This window comes from Rhinolophus hipposideros, assembly GCF_964194185.1.
Source record: "Rhinolophus hipposideros genome assembly, chromosome: 12".
NCBI classification, from domain to species: domain Eukaryota; kingdom Metazoa; phylum Chordata; class Mammalia; order Chiroptera; family Rhinolophidae; genus Rhinolophus; species Rhinolophus hipposideros.
In genome coordinates, this window is record NC_138058.1 from 55977917 (window position 1) to 55997810 (window position 19894).

General features: G+C 33.8%; 1 protein-coding gene across 2 annotated transcripts in view; it reads right to left on the reverse strand.

Moving 5' to 3' along the window:
* The window catches only part of SPAST (spastin), a 50457-nt gene that overhangs the window by 12355 nt on the left and 18208 nt on the right, over positions 1-19894 (reverse strand). For both annotated transcript variants that reach the window (XM_081069058.1, XM_081069059.1), the window contains exons 4-12: positions 16327-16422; positions 12193-12380; positions 11427-11560; positions 11057-11150; positions 4363-4437; positions 3484-3555; positions 2088-2163; positions 1758-1849; positions 1525-1604 (exon numbers count right to left, since the gene is read on the reverse strand). In XM_081069058.1, coding sequence (XP_080925184.1) covers positions 1525-1604; positions 1758-1849; positions 2088-2163; positions 3484-3555; positions 4363-4437; positions 11057-11150; positions 11427-11560; positions 12193-12380; positions 16327-16422 — 907 coding nt within the window. The remainder of the gene's footprint in view (positions 1-1524; positions 1605-1757; positions 1850-2087; positions 2164-3483; positions 3556-4362; positions 4438-11056; positions 11151-11426; positions 11561-12192; positions 12381-16326; positions 16423-19894) is intronic.

Consider the following 19894-nt stretch of genomic DNA (forward strand, 5'->3'; position numbering starts at 1 on the left):
AGAAGACATCAGTCAGTCTGGCAAGACGACAAATTGTCTTGCAGTGATCATTCTTTGTAAATTGAAAACTAAATCAACCCAACCTATTTACACACACACACACACCCACACACACCCACCAGGCAGGGCTTTACTGTTGAATCAGGGAGACTATCTTTTAGTCCAAGGTATTCATAGGCCAACCCAAAATATTTGCTTAGTATCTTACTTTTCTAGCTCTTATAACATCATCCCAAAACTAGGTATTCCAAGAAAATTCTCCTTATTCAAATAAAAATCATAAGCAAAACAGGCAAAAGCACAGGATTTAAAAAACAAATAGCGTCAAAATAGAGGAAAAGAATACAAAAAATGTAACATAGATAAAATGAAGAACATGCACAAGAGGATTTTGCCAGAAAGCAAAATAAAATTGTAACCAAATATCTTCCACGAAATACAGTAATTTAATGAAAAAAAAGTCTTCTATGAAACAAGAGCTCAATGAGATATAAGGCCTCAAGAAAATGACATACACAATGGCTCAAATTAATGAGACAACAAAAGAAGATGAAAAATGGGATCACAGAGATCAGAAAAGCAATGAAAAAGAAAACAAAACCACCACAGAAACAAAGGTTACAAAAGTAGTAGCAGAAAGAAGATTAGACACTAACCAATAAAAAATAAGTACAACAAACAGGAAAACGTACAAAACAAAATAAAAAAGACCTAAAGGTTAAAAAGGGTTAGAAAGGAAATTACAGACATGGAAGAGAAAAAGCTGCAACATAATACATAAATAGTATGTAGAAGAAAAAAATTAAAAAAAAAATTAGGGAAAAAAGAAAAGAAAAAAGATAATATTTAAAATAACTTTCCCCCGAAAAAGGACATTCTAAAGTTATCAATTTAAACAAACACCAAATCCTAGGAAAAATAAACACAGATCAATCAACATATTTTTCAAATAACTGGATTTTAATAGTTGAAAACCGTATCCAGTAAGAAGAAAAAAAATTAAGTTAATCCGTAAGTATGAATAAAAGCTGGCTGGCTTCACTTTTATACTGCAACATCCAATCCTAGAAACAATGGGTCAATGTTACAGATTCCTCAGGAAAAGAAAGGGAAGCCCAAGAATTTTATGCTGAGTCAAACTGTCCTCTCATAGGAAGGGGACAAATTTGCTCAAACACACAAGAACAGAGAACATGACACCCTTCTTTTATCAGCTTCTAATACAGCCCAGTAAAAAAGGGTAAGAATCAATTTTGGAGGTTTAAGATGATTTAATGCACCCCAGAAGAAATAAGTAATTTACCTAAAACCATAAAATGAAGAGTCATCTTCCTGTTATCATGCTGGCCCTGTCCTCAAAATCTTTAGGTGGTAAACAAGAGGCGAGAGTATGGATATAGGGAAGAAAATACCGAATTTAGCCTTCAAATCGAGAAGGAAGGAAATAAGAAATATGTGAAATGAACACATGAGTAAGTATATCTGTTGTAATAAACATGTGTGTTTCTACATATATCTCTCTACCTGAGAACAGCCTCATCAAGCTCTTGTGGCCTATTAGTTGCACCCATTACAAGCACTCTGTCATCTCCAGCAGACTGTACCTATAAGACAAAAATGTTTTTCTCAGTACTTTTAGATAAATAACAAAGAAAAACATAATAAAGATATCTCTTTTTCTCTAGTTTGGGTCATTTAATAGGAAAATATATACACTAAAATGCTTTCACATTAAAAATATCATAATCAACACTTACACCATCAAATTCTATTAGAAATTCGGTTTTTAGACGTCTACTCGCATCATGTTCTCCTTCTCTTCTTTCACACAAAAGGCTATCCACTTCATCTAGGAAATACAAGGAAAATACTTGAATTCAAAGCCAACCTATATGAGTCATCTGAGATTAATCTTGTGTACTATTTCAGTTATTCATGTAATGGGTCCTACTCTATTCATTAGTCTTTAACCTTGCGCTTCTTTAAAACTTTTTCATTCTGAGTAAGCTTTCCTATCATACGTCTTATATATGGAAAGGGGAGTTTCATAAAGGCTCAACTAACTTAGCTGGTAAACATGTTCTTACCTATAAAAATTATAGAAGGTTGAAGTTCTCGAGCCACAGCAAAAAGAGCTCTCACCAACTTCTCTCCTTCTCCCACCTAGAACAAGACGTGATACACATTATAATATATATATATATATCTATATATATATATATATATATATATATATATATATATAAAATGTAACATTATTCTAGCTTTTAAAATTTAATGATTGAAAGTCTAGAACGTAGGAATTCAATTTCCTTTCTTTGCAACAACCAAAGATTTGGTTTAAAGAATTGGGAAGGGAGCAAGGAAGGTTACTGAAATATTCCTTATAATTTTAGAAAATAGGCTATTATTTACTATAGTCTGATAAGTACTTTAAAAAATAAATATTTTCTCCATTCCTAAGACTTGAGAATGAAACAGCTGCTTGTCAAAGGTATAACTAGTGGAAAGAGAAAATATTAAGGGAGAGAAAGATGCTGTACATGTTACTTAAGCCCTTTGCAGGGTGTATTTATTGAGGAAGGTAAGTTGGAAAGTGCCCTCCTGAAAAAACCTTGCTCTACTAAGAACACCTTGAAAACGCATTCTCACAGTATCACTCTCAATAAGTATCAAAAATATTTCTAGGTAGTCCAGGAGGTCTAGGAACACCCCTAGAGACCCTATACTAAAACCATTCTATACACCAAAGCATTTAATGAAAGGGTCATGAGGTTTGAGGTAATTTGCTGTAAAAACTCTTCTGTCCTCTAGGTGGCACCTATTCTTTTTTATTGAAAATTTCATTAAAAAAAAAAAAAAGGAATGACTCCAGGTTTAGAATCATCAAAACTAATATTATCAGAGCATGGAGGGAACCACAAGAGATCACCTCATGACATCAACACTTTATAAATGAAGTGATTTATACTGAAGTATCTGAAGTGATACTTTAAGGCCAGCTCAGTGTGTAAAAGTTAGGTTGGAATCCCTATCTCCTAACTTCTAAGACAGTGTTCTCCATTATACTATATGCATAATGTGGATAAACCTACTCTAATAACAATTTTACTTATAAAACAAGTGGTATCATTTTATAGTTAACTTTTAATTACAAAATCGATAACCCTGCCAATACCTGACCTTGGACTTCTAGCTTCCAAAACTACAATAAATTTCTGTTATTTAGACCATCCAGTTTATGGTCCTTTGTTACACAGCCCTAGTAAGCTAATAGAGTATTTGACAGCACAATTCTATTTTAAATGAACCTGATAAATGCACATGACTTTCTACCATGAAGAGTGATATTCATCATCTCTGAATAATATAATAGATATAAAACTTAAACACAAATATTTTTGTATAATGTTTTACCATTACTTAACACAGTAACATTTAAACAGTAACTTAAAATATGACAATACTGGAAAAAGCACTCACATATTTTGAAGTTAAACTTGCAGCACTTATATTAAAGAAGGTTGCATTAGATTCTGCAGCTACTGCTTTCGCCTTTAAAAATCACAAGGGCAAACATTACGTTAGTTCAATATCTTGCTTTAAAAAGATAATCACATTAGATGAACTTAAGTGTTAGAAAAGATTTTCTAAAAATATAAGGTATGACACAATTCCCAGTACATGGCAATCAATGTGTTTCCTTCTTAGCAATGAGGAAAATCTAGGAAGAGCTGGGCTTCGTTCCTCTCTCTTTTTTTGTAAGGGAGAATGGATAGGGAGAGATTAAAAAATAAGAAGTATTACTCTCTTCCTAGTTTTAGAAAGATAACTGGCTGAAGAGAAAGATAAACAGCCAAGGAAAGAAGTTACTCTTTCCCTATTTACTTTTTTTCCCTCTAGAAGAGCTATGCAAGAGAAAGAAGTATCCAGATCCTAGTAAAAACTTTTGACAAAGGATACTGGGGAAAAAAAATCTGTTGTATGTTAATTATACTTCAATTTAAAAGAAAAATCTGTATCACGCAGATTATTTAAATAAAGTAAATAAGATAGTAAAAAGTCAAGGGTTAGGAAGACAGTATAGTAAGGTAAGCTCTTCTAAAGTAAAAAATTTATTATTTAACTTGGGAAAATAATAACTACCCTGATCAATTTAGCCCAAAACATGACTGAAGATAACATATATGGTTTTCCATCTATTTTTTCCATTGGAAACTAGTTTAAAAACTTAAAGAGAAATATATTATAGCAAAAAGCAAGCCATTAATAATAGAATCAGGAACAATGTAAAGTTTTAAAAATATATATTATTGTTCCAAATATCTCAAAAGAACATTCAAATTTACAAAGAATTCTTACCAGCATTGTTTTCCCATTTCCAGGTGGACCAAAGAGTAACAATCCTCTGGCAGGAGCTCTAAGCCCTGTGAACAGCTGAAAAATATATACACAACTATAATTTGGGAGATACTTTTTTCCAGACATTTTAAGAATTATTTGTCATCTAAAAAGCACAATTTTCAGTAGCATCCTCTCAAACAGAGAACACAAATCAATAAACTATAATTATTTATTATAATATTATAATAAAGTATAATTATTAAGATAGAAGAAAACAGAATGAAATAAAACCAAGTCCTCATTAAAATGAAAGCAGACTGGTTAAACTAAACATTGAACATAGATATGCTTCTCTGCTTCCTTTAGAAATCTCACCAACAGAACAGTAAATGAATAAAAAAGATAACAATCTTCAAAACAGAATAGGAAAGGAGACAACAGAGGACACAATGAATGTTTGTAGATGGAGAACTGATAAAGTGTGGTAAATTATTTAGCACAGCTGCAGCAGCTGCTTGTGAAGGGATATCCAGATACAAGGAGCAAACTGATGTGAACGAAAACCCATGGAAAAGCTTAGGACGTGGAGGCATCGGCTACTGCAGAAAGCAGCAGTAAGGTCGGCAGCCAAACTGATTCAAAGTTTGTATGAGGAACTACTGAACCTATGCTCTTCATCACTCCGTCACTCCCCCTTCCAAGACCACTTAGGCATGTACTCCTCTTCCACAACCAAAGGAGGCAGAAGTTATATTTTAGAGAAATTAAACCAGAGTCTCCAGACTCAAGGATATCAGATGTGGCAGGAGTCAAGGGTGAAGCACCAGATTGATAACACTTGAAGAGTGAAGGTGTATGAACTTTTAAGGTGAACCATTTGAAGTGGATGATATTCAACTTTTAAAAAAACACTACCTTTTTTTTTTTGGTGGTGGTGGGATTTATGTTTACAGAAAATTGAATGGAAAGTACAGAGCTCCCATGAAACTCTTCACCTCCCCATTTTCCCTTATGATTAACATCTTGCATTGCTTTGATACATTTATTACAACTGATGAACCAATATGATACATTATTATTAATCAATGCCTATAGTTTACTTAGGGTTCACTATTCATATCATGCGTCCACTATTACAGTCTCACTACCCTAAAAAATGTCCTGTGCTCCATTTAGTCATCACTCCCTCCCTCCCCCTGAACCGCTGGCAACCACAGATCTTTTACTGTCTCCATTGTTTTGCGACTCCAGGATATCATATAGTTGGAATATACAGTATAGCCTTTTCAGATTGGCTTCTTTGATTTAGAAGTATCCATTTAAGGTTCCTCTGTGTATTTTCCTGGTGTGATAGCTCATTTCTTTTTAGTGATGAATAATAGTATTTCATTATACGAATATACCAGTTTATCCATTTATTTATGAAAGAACATGTTAGTTGCTTTCCAAGTTTGGGCAATTTCAAGTAAAGCTACTATAAACATTTGTGTGCCTATTTTTGTGTGGACATATATATTGACTCATTTGGATAAATACTAAGGAGCGTGACTGCTAGACAGCACAGTAAGAGTACGTTTAGTTTTATAAGAAAGTGTCAAAATGTCTTCCAAAGTGGCTATACCATTTTGCCTTCCCATCAGCAATGAACGAGAGTTCCTGTTGCTCCACATCATCACCAGCGTTTGGTGCTATCAACGTTACAGATTTAGCCATTCTAGTAAGTGTGTAATGGAATCTTACTGTTATTTAACTTGCAATTCCCTAAGGACGAATGATGTTGTATATTTTTTTCACATGCATGTTTGTCATCTGTGTATCTTCTTTGGTGAGGTGTCTGTTCAGATTTTTTGCCCATATTTTAACTAAGTAATATGTTTTCTTACTGTTGGGTTTTAAAAGTTCTTTGTATCGTGTTTCCCTGAAAATAAGACCTAGCCAGACCATCAGCTCTAACGTGTCTTTTGGAGCAAAAATTAATATGAGACCTGGTCTTATTTTAACATAAGACCAGGTCTTATATTTATATATGATATATATTTTGCTCCAAAAGACGCATTAGAGCTGATCGTACGGCTAGGTCTTCTTTTTTGTTTGTCTTTTTTCAAAGGAGTGAGAAAGTTTTTTAGAAGAGATAATACACTCCAAAAAATTAGGAGCTGGCTGAGCACCAAGAGGAGCGGCTGAGGGCTTGGGGCTCAAGGTAGCATTATTAAGAGAAAAAATACACTCCAAAGGCTTTGGAGCGGCCCCGAGCAAAGGCAAGGCTCGAAAGGGGCTCAATGCTCAAAGGGCAGCGGCTCTGGCTAGGTCTTATTTTCGGGGAAACACGACATAATTTGGATACCAGTCCTTTAACATATATGAGGTATGATCAAATAATACAGTGAATGTTTAAACTAAAAAAATTTATTACAGTAAAAGACACATTGCCATTAATTCCCCTCAATACTCCCCCTCACTTCAAACACACTTATTCCATCGTTCTTGCACTTACTGAAGCAATTCTGGAAGTCCTCTTTTGTGAATGCCTTCAGTTGTGCTGTCGTGACTGCCTCAAATCACTTTGAAATTGCCGTATACCAGAAGCAATGTGTGACACGGAGTGTTGTCATGATGGAGGATGATTTATGGCACACTTTAAAACACACCTTCTCTCAATTGTAGCTGACACCCGACTGACTGCACTGAACAAGTTGAAACCTGTCACACACCGTTACTAAGGTTTGACACACCGCTTCCCGTATTGAAGATCCCTGCCTTTTCACTGGATGGCACTCAGCAGCAGCATTCGCTGTATTTTGTGATCACAACAGAAAGGCTCCATGTCTCACATCGTTTCTGGTACAACATTTTCTGTCAAATAAAAACATTACGGTGTGTCCTCGTCCACCTTATTCACTGGATCTGGCACCGTGCGGCTGGTGGCTCTTCCCCAAAGTCAAAACGACAAGACACTCATGAAAGAGGACTTCAGCACTGCTTCAGAAAGTGGCAAGAACGATGGGATAAGTGTGTTCGAAGTGAGGGAAGGTGTATTTTGAGGGGGATTGATGGCAATGTGTCTTTTTCTGTAATACGTTTTTTTTTTTTTTCCCTCTCTACTTTGATTTTCTTTTCTTTTCTTTTCTTTTTTTATTTATTAGTTTCAGGTGTACAAGACAAGGTAATACTTAGACGTTCATCATTTATATCCCTCACACTGTGAACCCCCCTCCCCACATCCACTATCCCTCCGACCTCATGTAATACGTTTTTTTATTTGAACAGTCACCCTATTTTTTTATCACACCTTATGTTTGGCCAAAATCATCTCCCAGTCTGTGGCTTGTCTTTTCATTCTCTTAATGAAGTCTTTCACAAAGAAGTTTTTAATTTTAATGAAGTTTAACTTATCAATTTTTTTCTTTCAAGGATCATGCTTTTGGTGTTGTATCTAGTAAGTCATCCTCAAACTAAAGATCATCTACATTTTCTTCTATGCTATCTTCCAGGATTTTTATAGTTTAGTTTGCCTTTTACATTTAGGTCTATAACCAATTTTGAATTTTTATACAGTATTATTATTTTGCATTATTAATTATTATAGTATTATTAATTATTTTGCATGTAGACGTTCAGTTGTTCCAGAAACATTTGTGGAAAAGGCTATCTTTTCTCCATCAAATTGCCATTGCTCCTTTGTCAAAGATAAGTGGACCGGTGGATCTATTTCTGGACTTTCTAGTCTGATCCATTGATCTTCTCTATTCTTTTGCCAATGACATGCTGTCTTGATTACTGTAGCTTTTTTTGTTTTTAATATTTTTTCCAGCTTTACTAATAGAGTCAACATAACTGTAAAAGGTTAAGATGTACTATGTGATTTGATACACATTTATGGCAAAATGTTTACCTCAATAAGGTTAGTTAACATCCTTTACCTCACATAGTTACCATTTTGTTGTTGTTATGGTGAGAACATTGAAGCTCTACTCTCACAACAACTTCCAAGTATACAGTATGTATTGTGAACTATAGTCACCGTGCTATACATTAGATTCCTAGAATTTATTCACCTTCTAACTGAAAGTTTGTACCCTTTACTGTTCTCTCCTTGTTTCTCCCATCATTCTACTCTGTTTCTATAAGTTCAATGCTTTTAGATTCCACATATAAGTGAGATCCTACAGTATCTTTCTTTTCTGTCTGATTTATTTCACTTATACATTGCAGGATTTTCACTTATCACAAATGACAGGATTTCCTTTTGTATGGCTGAATAATATTCTTTTATATGTATACAAAACATTTTGTAACATTTTATATATACATATATATATATATATATATATATATATATATATATATATATATGTATATATAAAACATTTCCTTTATCCAATCATTCATTGATGGACACTTAAGTTGTTTCCATGTTTTGGCTATTGTGAATAATGCTGTGTGATTACTGTAGATTTATAGTGAGTCTTGAGGTAATGTCCTCCAACTTTGTTCTCCATCTTTGTTCTTTTCCTTCAATATGGCGTTGGCTCTTCTGGGTCTTTTGCCTCTCCATATAAACTTTAAAATCAGTTTCATGATCCACAAAATAACTGGCTGGAGTTTTGACTGGTATTGTATTGAATCTATATATTGACTTGGAAAGAACTGACATCTTGATAACATTTTGTCTTCCTGTTCATTTAGTACATTTACTAAGGTTTTTTGCCCTTCCTGAGTCTAGGATATTCAACTTTCATCTAGCATTTTCACATTATCCCAGCTTCTTAATCACACACTGTGCCACTACCATGATATGCCTAAATGCAAATTCATGTTTTTTACCTCACTGTTTAGTTTAGATGTATTCTTTTAAGGTATGGGTAAAGCAGAAGCTGAATGACTTTTCTAGCATAGTCCAAAAATTTCCTTAGTACTGCCTTCGCAATTTTACATGTATTTTTTGTACCCTAAAAAGCACAGCACTTAACAAATACTAAAACCCACATTTAATAATTAGGTGGCAGCTATAGCATTAAGGAGGCAGTTCTTATCTTAGGAAACTTCTTTTTATTTCATTCCCTAAGTCCACCACTTAACTATAATCTTGAGCAAGTAATTTGTGTCTTAGGATTAATTTCTTTATCCACAAACAGACTAGACAATTGCTAAGATCCTGTTCACGTCTACAACTATATGAATCATTTCAACAAGCATTTTTGGTCAATACTCAGCCTGCTGTATTTACTACTCTTATATAACTCCAACAAAAAATTAGCCCAATATGAAGGCTACCATATGTTTCCCCAAGGTGGCCTGAAATGGTACAAAAGATAAATTTGGTTTATGTAAGAAAAAATACTTTCCATTTTAATAATTCTCAAATTATTTTATTGCATATTATCAAACTTTAAATTAGTTTATCAAACCATTGGTTTCATGTACATTGCTTAGAATGAATAAGTAGTAAAACAAAGGAAGCAGATTGAAAAATATTCAGTAAGTTCCAGTATAGTTGGTACTCATGAGTTGTAAACACCATCAAGTAATAAAATGACTGAGACTATGGGAAAAAAAAGCCACATAACCTTTGCACATTCATTTAAAAGTGCATCCATCCCAATGTGCCATACAACATCTACTTTCACTAGATGTTGTAAATGAATCCATAAGACCTGAAGGTTCAAGAAAATAAATAACTGACCCAGAAGTGGATCTTCAGATTTATTTTTTGCAACATTATCAGAATAACACCAAATATTCAATCTGTGAATTGAAAAAATGCCAAACAGTGCTAAGTATGGAAAATCAAATACTTATTATCAATTGAAAGATTATCTAATTTCCTTAGTGGTATAAAAATATGGCATGGAAGGTTATATCCCTACCCATTATTCACTGGCTCTCTACTTACTTTCATGACTTAATTTCCTTGAAAATAATTCTTTTAAAACTTGTTCTTCAAATTTAGACTTAAAGAATAATTTTATCGTAATTACCCTTTTCTCCAGTATGATTTGTCTCTTTAAATCCTTCTTACCTTGATGTAAAAATTATTTCCTGTTACCTACTTTTCCTATAAATGCTAAAAATGGGTCATTCGGGGCCGGCCCGGTGGCTCAGGTGGTTAGAGCTCCATGCTCCTAACTCCAAAGGCTGCCGGTTTGAATCCCACATGGGCCAGTAGGCTCTCAACCACAAGGTTGCCAGTTCAATTCCTCAACTACCGCAAGGGATGGTGGGCAGCGCCCCCTGCAACTAAGACTGAACATGGCACCTTGAGCTGAGCTGCCACTGAGCTCCCAGACGGCTCAGTTGGTTGGAGCATGTCCTCTCAACCAAAAGGTTGCAGGTTTGACTCCCGCAGGGGGTGGTGGCTGCACCCTCTGCAATTAGCAACAGCAACTGGACCTGGAGCTGAGCTGCGCCCTCCACAACTAAGACTGAAAGGACAACAACTTGACTTGGAAAAAAAGTCCTGGAAGTACACACTGTTCCCCAATAAAGTCCTGTTCCCCTTCCCCCAATAAAATCTTAAAAAAAAAAAAAATGGGTCATTCGCCTCTCTTGTATTAACTAGTCGACATCAATTGCTAGTGTTTTTTTCTTTTAAAAAAATCATTATCTCTACTGTTATATGAATTAATCATTCCAATATAGCTCAAACATTTCTTTACTGCTGCTAGATTCAGTAATGGATGACGCTATAGGAAAGTGATAATATCCTCCTTACCTCAGGCCTCAGAGAAGGAAGAATGACAATTTCTTGCAACGCTTGTTTTGCCAATTCTTGACCAGCTATATCATCAAATTTAACAGCTGTTCCACTAAGAAATAGAAGTTTAGTTAGCTCCACAATAGAAATGTGCTTCAGTTATTATAATATGAAGTCTAAGCTCTATGAAACATAGTCATTTTTAAGTGAACTTACGGTGAAACTATAGTTAAATCAGAAAGCAATGGTTTTCTACATTTATAGTAACTGAAAACCAACATAAAAATTAAATATGTAAATCAGACAAGGTATTTATTATCTATTTCACACATGATACATTTTATAAATAAAAACTGTAAAACAAAACACTTTAGATGGCAAAACTTACTTGTCCACAATTTCATTCATTATAAGGTTAGCAAGGTTGCTGTCCACGTTCCTAAAATTCTTCATGTCTTTCTTTTTACGAGCAGCAGTTGTAGGGGTGGAAGGTTTATTTGTTCGATTTGTTTTTGGTGTACTCTTAAAAGACACAAAAGTTTAATGTGAAAATACAACCTAGCCTTTACACTTTTCACAAGAAAATTAACCTTTAAGTTCACAGAATTAAAGGTTTAAAACTGGGAAAAAGAATACAAGAATCCCCAAGATGTATTATTTACTCCAAGGTAAAAGGTATTCACCAGAGAACTACATTTGCCTTGAAGTGGGTTTATAGAGTATTTTGTCCAGAGAGATTAAGCTACTATAAAATAAAAAGGCTCTATGACAATACAGTCATGTAATTTTGATCCTTGTTAGAATTGTAACAAAACTCTAGGTATGTTTAATGTCACATAACATTTACATAGCTTTAAATAATTTTAAAAATAACAAATTTAAAATGAACTACATAGCATTATACAACAGATTGGATAAGCAAACTTACTATAAAAAAAGCCTAATTAGGTCCAAAAGGAGGTAAAATAAAATTTGCTTTTTAACAGCAAGATGCCCTTATAGATTTAAAAAAAAAGAAATATTACATTCAACTTTGTGGAAACTTATCAATTCTTTGAGGTATTATAAAGTACTTGAAATAAACTTAAGCAGGCATATTATGTTCAAAATTTTCTATGTGCAAAGCAGAGCAATTAAGTTCTGCCTCCAAATACCTTATGAGTGGCAGTTGAAGGACCAGGTCCCTGTCTCACTCCAGAAACCATGGATAAACCACTGCAACTAGGTGCTCTGTGATGGCCTGAAAGGCTTGTGGATCCAGCTTTCGTAACTGTTTTTGAGCGAGGCAGTGAATTACTAGTGTGTGTTAAGGGATCTTTTCTTTTTGGAACTGCTCCACTTTCTATTAAGGAAATAGTAAAATCAAAATGGTTAGAAAATTGTAATAATAACAATTATGAAAGTAATAATAAAGGCCAATACAAATTTGCAAAATTAAGCTAATAGGTTTTTCTACTTTAGCAATATTTCAAAATAAGATTTCAATCAGTATATTAATACTAGGGTGTTCATAGGGTGTTACAATTGGTTGAACAAGATTATGGTTTACTTAGATTTTCGATTTCTTGATGTATATTCTAATTTTCTTATTGTACAGAGGGGGGAAAAAAGCACTGCATTACCTTGGTTCCAAACTTTTAAGACTATAAGATAATGTGAAAGTCCATGATTTGTGCCCATGTAAAGAGTTTTAAAAAACAATCAATTTCTAACACTGAATGTCAACTATAATTATATATATGTGTGTGTGTGTATATGTATATATATATATATACACACACACACACACACACACACATATATATATATACACACACACACACAGACAGTCACGGGATGTAAAGTACAGCATAGGGAATATAGTCAATGGTATTGTAATAGCTACGTACGATGTGAGAGGGGTAGTAGATTTGTTTCGGTTATCACTTTGTGAGGGGTGTAAATGTCTAATCGTTATGTTGCTTTGAAATTACTAAAAAAAATCAATTTTTAATTTAAAGGTATAAAGATATAGTCTTTAATATGTCAAGTATTTAATGTGCTGTGTATATATGTAAATAAATATAGAATACCTTCAATTAAGTCTAAAAGATTACCTGAGTTACCTACAGTGCTCTTCTACATAAATTACAGGCTTTTAAATGTTCAAATCTCACTGCTTTCCAATAATATTTTTATAAACAATGTTTATACTGTGAAGACAAATGTTAAATCAGTCAACAAATTACAGTAGTCTAGACAAAAGACAAAAGGCTTATTTTTGCTTTTCTCATCAACTCCCTTAATATGGTTTAACAAAACTTAAAAGAAGGGAAATTGAGAGTAGAGTAAGGTGATCAGGAAGTTTTTCCAATAAATAAACGTAAAGTTCTGAAACATATGTTCAAAGAACTAGTGGATAGTGACCCTAAGTGAAGAAGCAGGAGGCACTCCAGAAAAGGGAATGACAATCAGCAAAAGCAAAGATGTGAATAAAAGCAAGATCTCTGTAGGGTGAAGATAAATATTCATTTCAGAGGGAAAAAACCAGACTGGAGAATTTCTTCAGACAGACATATACAGTCCTGAGACTACAAATGGATAGAAATTTCCACATGGAACTATGACAATAACAGCGGACTTTTCATAACAAAATCATTGTCAGTAGGCAATGGAGTATATTCTGAATGTTGACGGAAAAGAAGTGTTAAGCTACATCAATTCTATATCAAGATGACTTATCACATAAGAATGAGGGTTATTTTCAGACATTAGAAAGACTGAGAGTTTACTATCTACAAACCCACATTAAAAGAACTACTAATGGAGGTCTTTTTGTTAAAATACATATTAAACATAGAAAGGAGTAAAAAACTATAATATAAAATTAGAGAACAAGGAAAATCACAAACTATGTGGGGACGAAAAACTCAAAAAAGGAAATATAATTAGAATAAATTATTTGGTTTTGGGCAAATGGTATTTACTAAGTCTTAATAGTGTTAAATATGATTTTAAAATATAACTAAAAATAGCAATACATATATTGGGAGACAAAGGGTGGCATAAGAGAATTAAACCTTCTTCTACCTGAATAAGAAGTCAATACATATCAAAAACTGATAAATCAAGAACAGTATTTAAAAAGTACAATTTGATGATGGTGAAATAGCCACTAAAATCAAGATACGAAATATTTCCATCATAACCAAAAGTTTCCTTGAATCCATTTGCAGAGCACTCCATCCCTTTGACTGTCCCTGGCCCTAGGCAATCACTAACCTGCTTTCTGATAATATAGGAATCATTTGACTTAGCAATTGCTATTGATCTGCGTTCATGATCACTGAATCTTTCTTTTGAAATCTCCAGGTGCTGTTGAAGCTATCTGGTAAATTTTTATTTCAGCAACTGTAGTTCTCAACTTTAGAATTTCCATTAGTTTTATTGTGTAGTTTATGCTATCCACTAAGATTGCAGGTTTGTTAACTGATACCATATTTTATTTTACTTCTTTGAATATATTTATAATAGCTGCTTTGAAGTCTTTGTCCGCTAATTCAACATCTGGGCCCAGTCAAGAGTCAGTTTCCTCTGACAGATTTTTTTTTTCTTGAGTAAGGGTCACACTTGCCTATTTCTTTGCACGTCTAGTGATTCTGAGTAAAAAATTGGACATTGTAGATAATATACTGAAGTAATAAGTAGACTTTGGAATAACTATTTCCTAAGAGAGATAAGTAACTCATCCCAGTGAAACATCACAGACTGTTCCAGAAGTGGGTGACACTCAAAAACTAGGCTTGAGTGAGCCAGCTCATTCATTAGTACAAACACCCGTGCTGCATAAATTAGCTGTGAAGTCAAAATGTTCCCTCGGACAGAATCGGACAGACAGATTATTAGGGATTTGAAATAGTATAGTTGGTTTTTTTTTAATGGGTCCCAGAAAGAGAAAGTGGCTTTTTAAAATTTTTTGCATTTTAGAAAAAATACAGTGGGATCTTGCATGTGGAATGAAGTAGAAGAGAATCAAGATAACAACGGAAAGGCATACCAGCTCTTCAAGGCTCGAAAATTTTTGCTGTTTATACAAGTAGAATTATTAGGATCTTAAATTTGTATTTTGGAAACTTAACTATTTATATGTGGTGCAGTCTTACATTTCTTTGTTTGTTCAAAAAGTTCTCTATGAAAATGTCAATTCTTTACAGCCATGCTAAGAGAAATAGACAAAATACTTATCTCTATACTTGAAATGGTACTTTAAATCAGGTACAGGAAAGAATGAGGAAAGGAATATAGCTACTGACATGGGGCTTACATTGGAAGATCAAACCAAAGAAAACTCTTTAAGGGATAAATGAAGCCACACACAGAAAGAGTTAATGACCAACTGTCCATAGAAATCCATTTACTCTATCTCTTCTATACTGAAATCGTAAAAGTTTTGTATTATATATGAATATATATATATATATATATATATATATATATATATATATATATATATGAATATGAAGGCAGTTGTCTTATAGTCTGAGCTAAGGTTTTTTTGTTTTTGTTTTTGCTACAATTTAAATAAAGTTGTATGGACATGAAACTAATGCTGAAAAAGTCACCAATAAAACTGGCCAAGATGTCAGAGAACCTAAGAAATGAAGATTCTCCCCACTAAATAAAACAAAACAAAATAGCATTTATTCTGCTGTCAAAGTTTATACCCCAAAGTTAGTGGAATACAAACTTAACTCATAATAAATAATTGTATTCTAATGTTTCTCTTCACTATGTGAACTGAGCTTCAAATTATTTCTAACAAGTGCTAAGATAAAACATTGAACTATAGTATATATGAAAATTGATATGCAATGAAAATTGATATAAAACAAAGAAAATTTTAAAACAAATTTAAAGTAGTCTATCTTAAAAAACACTACTTCATAAAAACCTTATATATCTATCCACAAAATAAAAAAACACACAAGCTGAAAATATAATAGAAAGAAAATATTTTCATAATCTAAAAAATGAACCTTCATGTTTTATAATTTCAAAAATTAAAACGTTGCAAAATATGCAAATAAAGCATATTGGGAATGACTATATATTACTGTTACATGTTTATACACTGTGAATGATGGGGATACTATGAATGATAAGGATACTACTATATTTTTAACATGGCCCTGAGAAAATGAAAACCAATCACATCTATCATTATAAAATCAAATCAACATTATCAGGTTAAGTAGGACTTGACTTTGCATGCAAGATTTATTATTTTACGTTAGTTAACCTGAACCCACCTGACTGGAGATGTCCATTGCGGCATGTCAAGTTAGTACTGTCATTATAGACGTCTGTTTGTGACTTGGAAAATTGCAAAACTGGTTGCAGCTTCTCTATGCAACAGAGGGGGTAAGAAAGAACAAAATAAACAAAAAGAAAAAAATGCATAATGAAAAAAAGATACATGTAAAAATGAAAACTGATTTGAAGTGTTACAAGGATATTGTTACATGATGAAGGGTTTTGCATTTATGTAAAATTCTCCTAAAATAAATAATTAGTAAAAACTCAGACATTAAAATAGCAACAGAAATTAACAAGTAAATGGCTATGTTAAAAATATACATTATTCAAGTTTGGTAACCTGAGGCAGTTCCATATCACTATTATTATCACCAGCAAATATTTTCTGAATATTTAGTATGTCCAAATTATTGTGTAGGAAGAGCAGCATGGAGATTAAAAAAATGAATATGGTCTCTACCACCCAGATACTTCTTAAATATAACTGGCAACTTACAACACGATTTTTTTAAAAAAGAAGATTGTATAGCACAAAAGAAAGAGAACATTAAAAAGGCTTTACAGAAAAAGTGGACTATGAGTTGGGTAGGATTTGAAAGGTAAAAAGAAAGGACATTTCAGGAAAGGAGAACAGCACTTAAAATGACACAGACAAAAACTATAAGGAATGTCTAGGAAATGCCATGTTAACCTACATTAACATGTCAAGCAAAAGATAAAGGTAATAAAGCAGACTGGCATAAGCATGCTGCAGAACTGTGTGTACAATACCCTATCATTTTTGACGCACACATGTGCACACTTTTAGACAGTAGTCCCCCCTTAGCAGCAGGGGATACACTCCAAGACGCCCCAGTGGATGCTTGAAACAGGATAGTACAGGACCTTACACATGTTTTTTTCTTATACATACACATCTATAATAAAGCTTAATTTATAAATTAGGCACAGTAACATTAACAACAATAACTGATAATCAAATAGAACAATTATAATATACTGCAATAGAAGTTATGTGAATGTGGTCTCTTTCTCTCTGATAACTAATCTGGTAACCAAGACGGCTATTAAGTGACTAACTAGCAGGTAGCATATACAGCATGGATACGCTGGACAAAGGGATGATTCACATCCCAGACGGGATGGAGCGGGAAGGCCCGAGATTTCATCAGGCTACTCGGAACAGCGTGCAATTATAGATAATTTTTTTCTGGAATTTTCCATTTAATATTTTTGGACTACAGCTGACCGCGAGTATCTGAAACAGCAGAAAGTAAAATCATGGATAACGGGGGACTACAGTGCAAGAAGATTATCTCTAAAAAGGACCCAGAGAAACTGGTAATAGCAGCTGCCTTTGGGAGGGGAAATGAGTGGCTGAGGCATAGTATGGGATAGTTAAAAACTTAAAACTTCTAAAATTTTGTGGCATGTGCCAATATCTCCTTATTTTAAAAATTAACAAAGGATTATTTCAACCCTTGTGATCTGGGTCTCTATGTCTAGCACCTGAAGGCGAAGAGGGTAGCAGTTTAAACTTTCATGCCACTCTGCATCACTGCTACATTCTTTTTTCCCCATTCAACTAAATCCACATTGCTAGTTGACAAACACCCTGCTCCACCACTTCCTCACTAGAACGTACTTGCTTTAGCTTGTTTTCTGAAGGTCTCAAGGATTAAATAAAATAATATACATAAAGTACCTGCTCTATGCCTCATTCACAATAGGGCTCAATTTTTGCCACATTAATTTTCTTGAAACATTCCAAGTTGTCATAACCGATGATTTTCTTCAATACTAGAAAGTCAATGAATACAATAAAAAATATAGCACATATATACTAACTCCCCTAAACTTTCATTTCTAAGGTCAGACAAGCAGGCGCCATGCTTGGTTTATGGTACAACCACACATGCCTTTGGGACAGGTTAAATAGCAGCTACCCTTTTTGCACAAAGCACAAAGTACTGCACAGCTTTTGTATCCTAGAACTGGCTGATACAATATACCTTGGAGCTGGGTTTTTTTTGTTGTTGTTGTTAGTTAACAGGTAGGTCATCTGATTTTTCTCAATGATAAGACTCTTCAAATCACCATACTGAGAAAGAAACCATTTGTGTTGGCAACAGACATAAATTAGAAAAAACACTGATTTATAAATGTCTTCTTTATCAATTAACACTCCCTTTAATGAGATGTAACAGAAAGTTCACATAAACATTCATTATATAATAAATTAAATCCTCAGTTTTGATAATAATTAGGAACAAAAGGCCATAGAATTTGTTTTTTAGGTGTGTAGGGTTTAGATTTGTATGTATGGAAACACATTCACAATAGCAGTACATCGCTAATGTGAACCTACTCAATTCATCTTTGTTAAAGAATGTAGATTTAGTTTAATGCTTCTTTTTAGGATGACTAAACGTTATATAGAGTAATCAATGACTTAAAATAAAAGTTACTTTGCTGCTTGATCCCCTCACACGCAAGCCCCACACAATTATCTACTTAAAAGGAAAATCTTATCACATAACTCTGCCTAAAACTCTTTAGCAGCTTCCCACTGACCGCACATTAGCACACAGCTCCTTTACGTGATAAACAAGGCCATCCATGCAATCCCAAATTCCCATCTCTATCAGCACCCTTCCTTACTCACTATGCTGTTTCTTGCCCGAGTCTTTGTTCACGCTGTTATTTCCCCCTGTACCACCTTTTTCCCTTTCTTTAATAACTTTTATCTTTTTTGATACCCACTTTAGTTTTCACTTCTTCCAGGAAGATTTCTTAGACACCTACTTCCCCATCCCCACAACATATTTGTACATTACATCCTGCACTGATATAAGTTATCTATTTATGTATATGCCTCCCCCATTATGAGAGCCTTAAAGAGAGGAACATTTTATCCAGTCTATCAGTAAACCTGTTTGCTGAACCTTCAAATATAATCACAATCCAAAAACTTACTGTTTCTCCTGATATCGTCCAGGTCCAGGCCTCCATGACTTTCCTCCTAGCTTACTACTGTAGTGCTCCTACTTGCTCTCCCTGGTTCTACCTTAGAGTCTACAGGCAACATAGTAGCCAGAGTGACCCTTTTCTAAATTTAAGTCAGATTATACCATTCCTTTTCTAAAAATCCATATAATTGCTTCCCATTTCACAGGTGGTAGAAGCTCAAATCTTCACGGTGGCCTACAAGGCCCTGAGTTTTTTAAGAATCCCCACTCCCATTAGCTCTCTCACCTCATCTCTAACATATTCTTTCTTGAGGTACACTGGCCTCTTTGCTGCTTCTCAAACATACCAGGTGTGTTTTCTTAAGGCTTTGCACTGTGGCTCTTAACATCTTTCTGTACCCAAATACCTGCATGGCTAACTCATGTCAACTTTTCTAAGAGGCATACCCTGACTATCCTATTTAAAACTAAAAACCAAACCTCCTCTCATCCACCCCGAACTCTCCCTTACTGTGTTTTACTTTTTATTTTTTCCATATATTTATCATCTTCGAACATACTATGTTATTTATTTATTGTTATGTTTACTGCC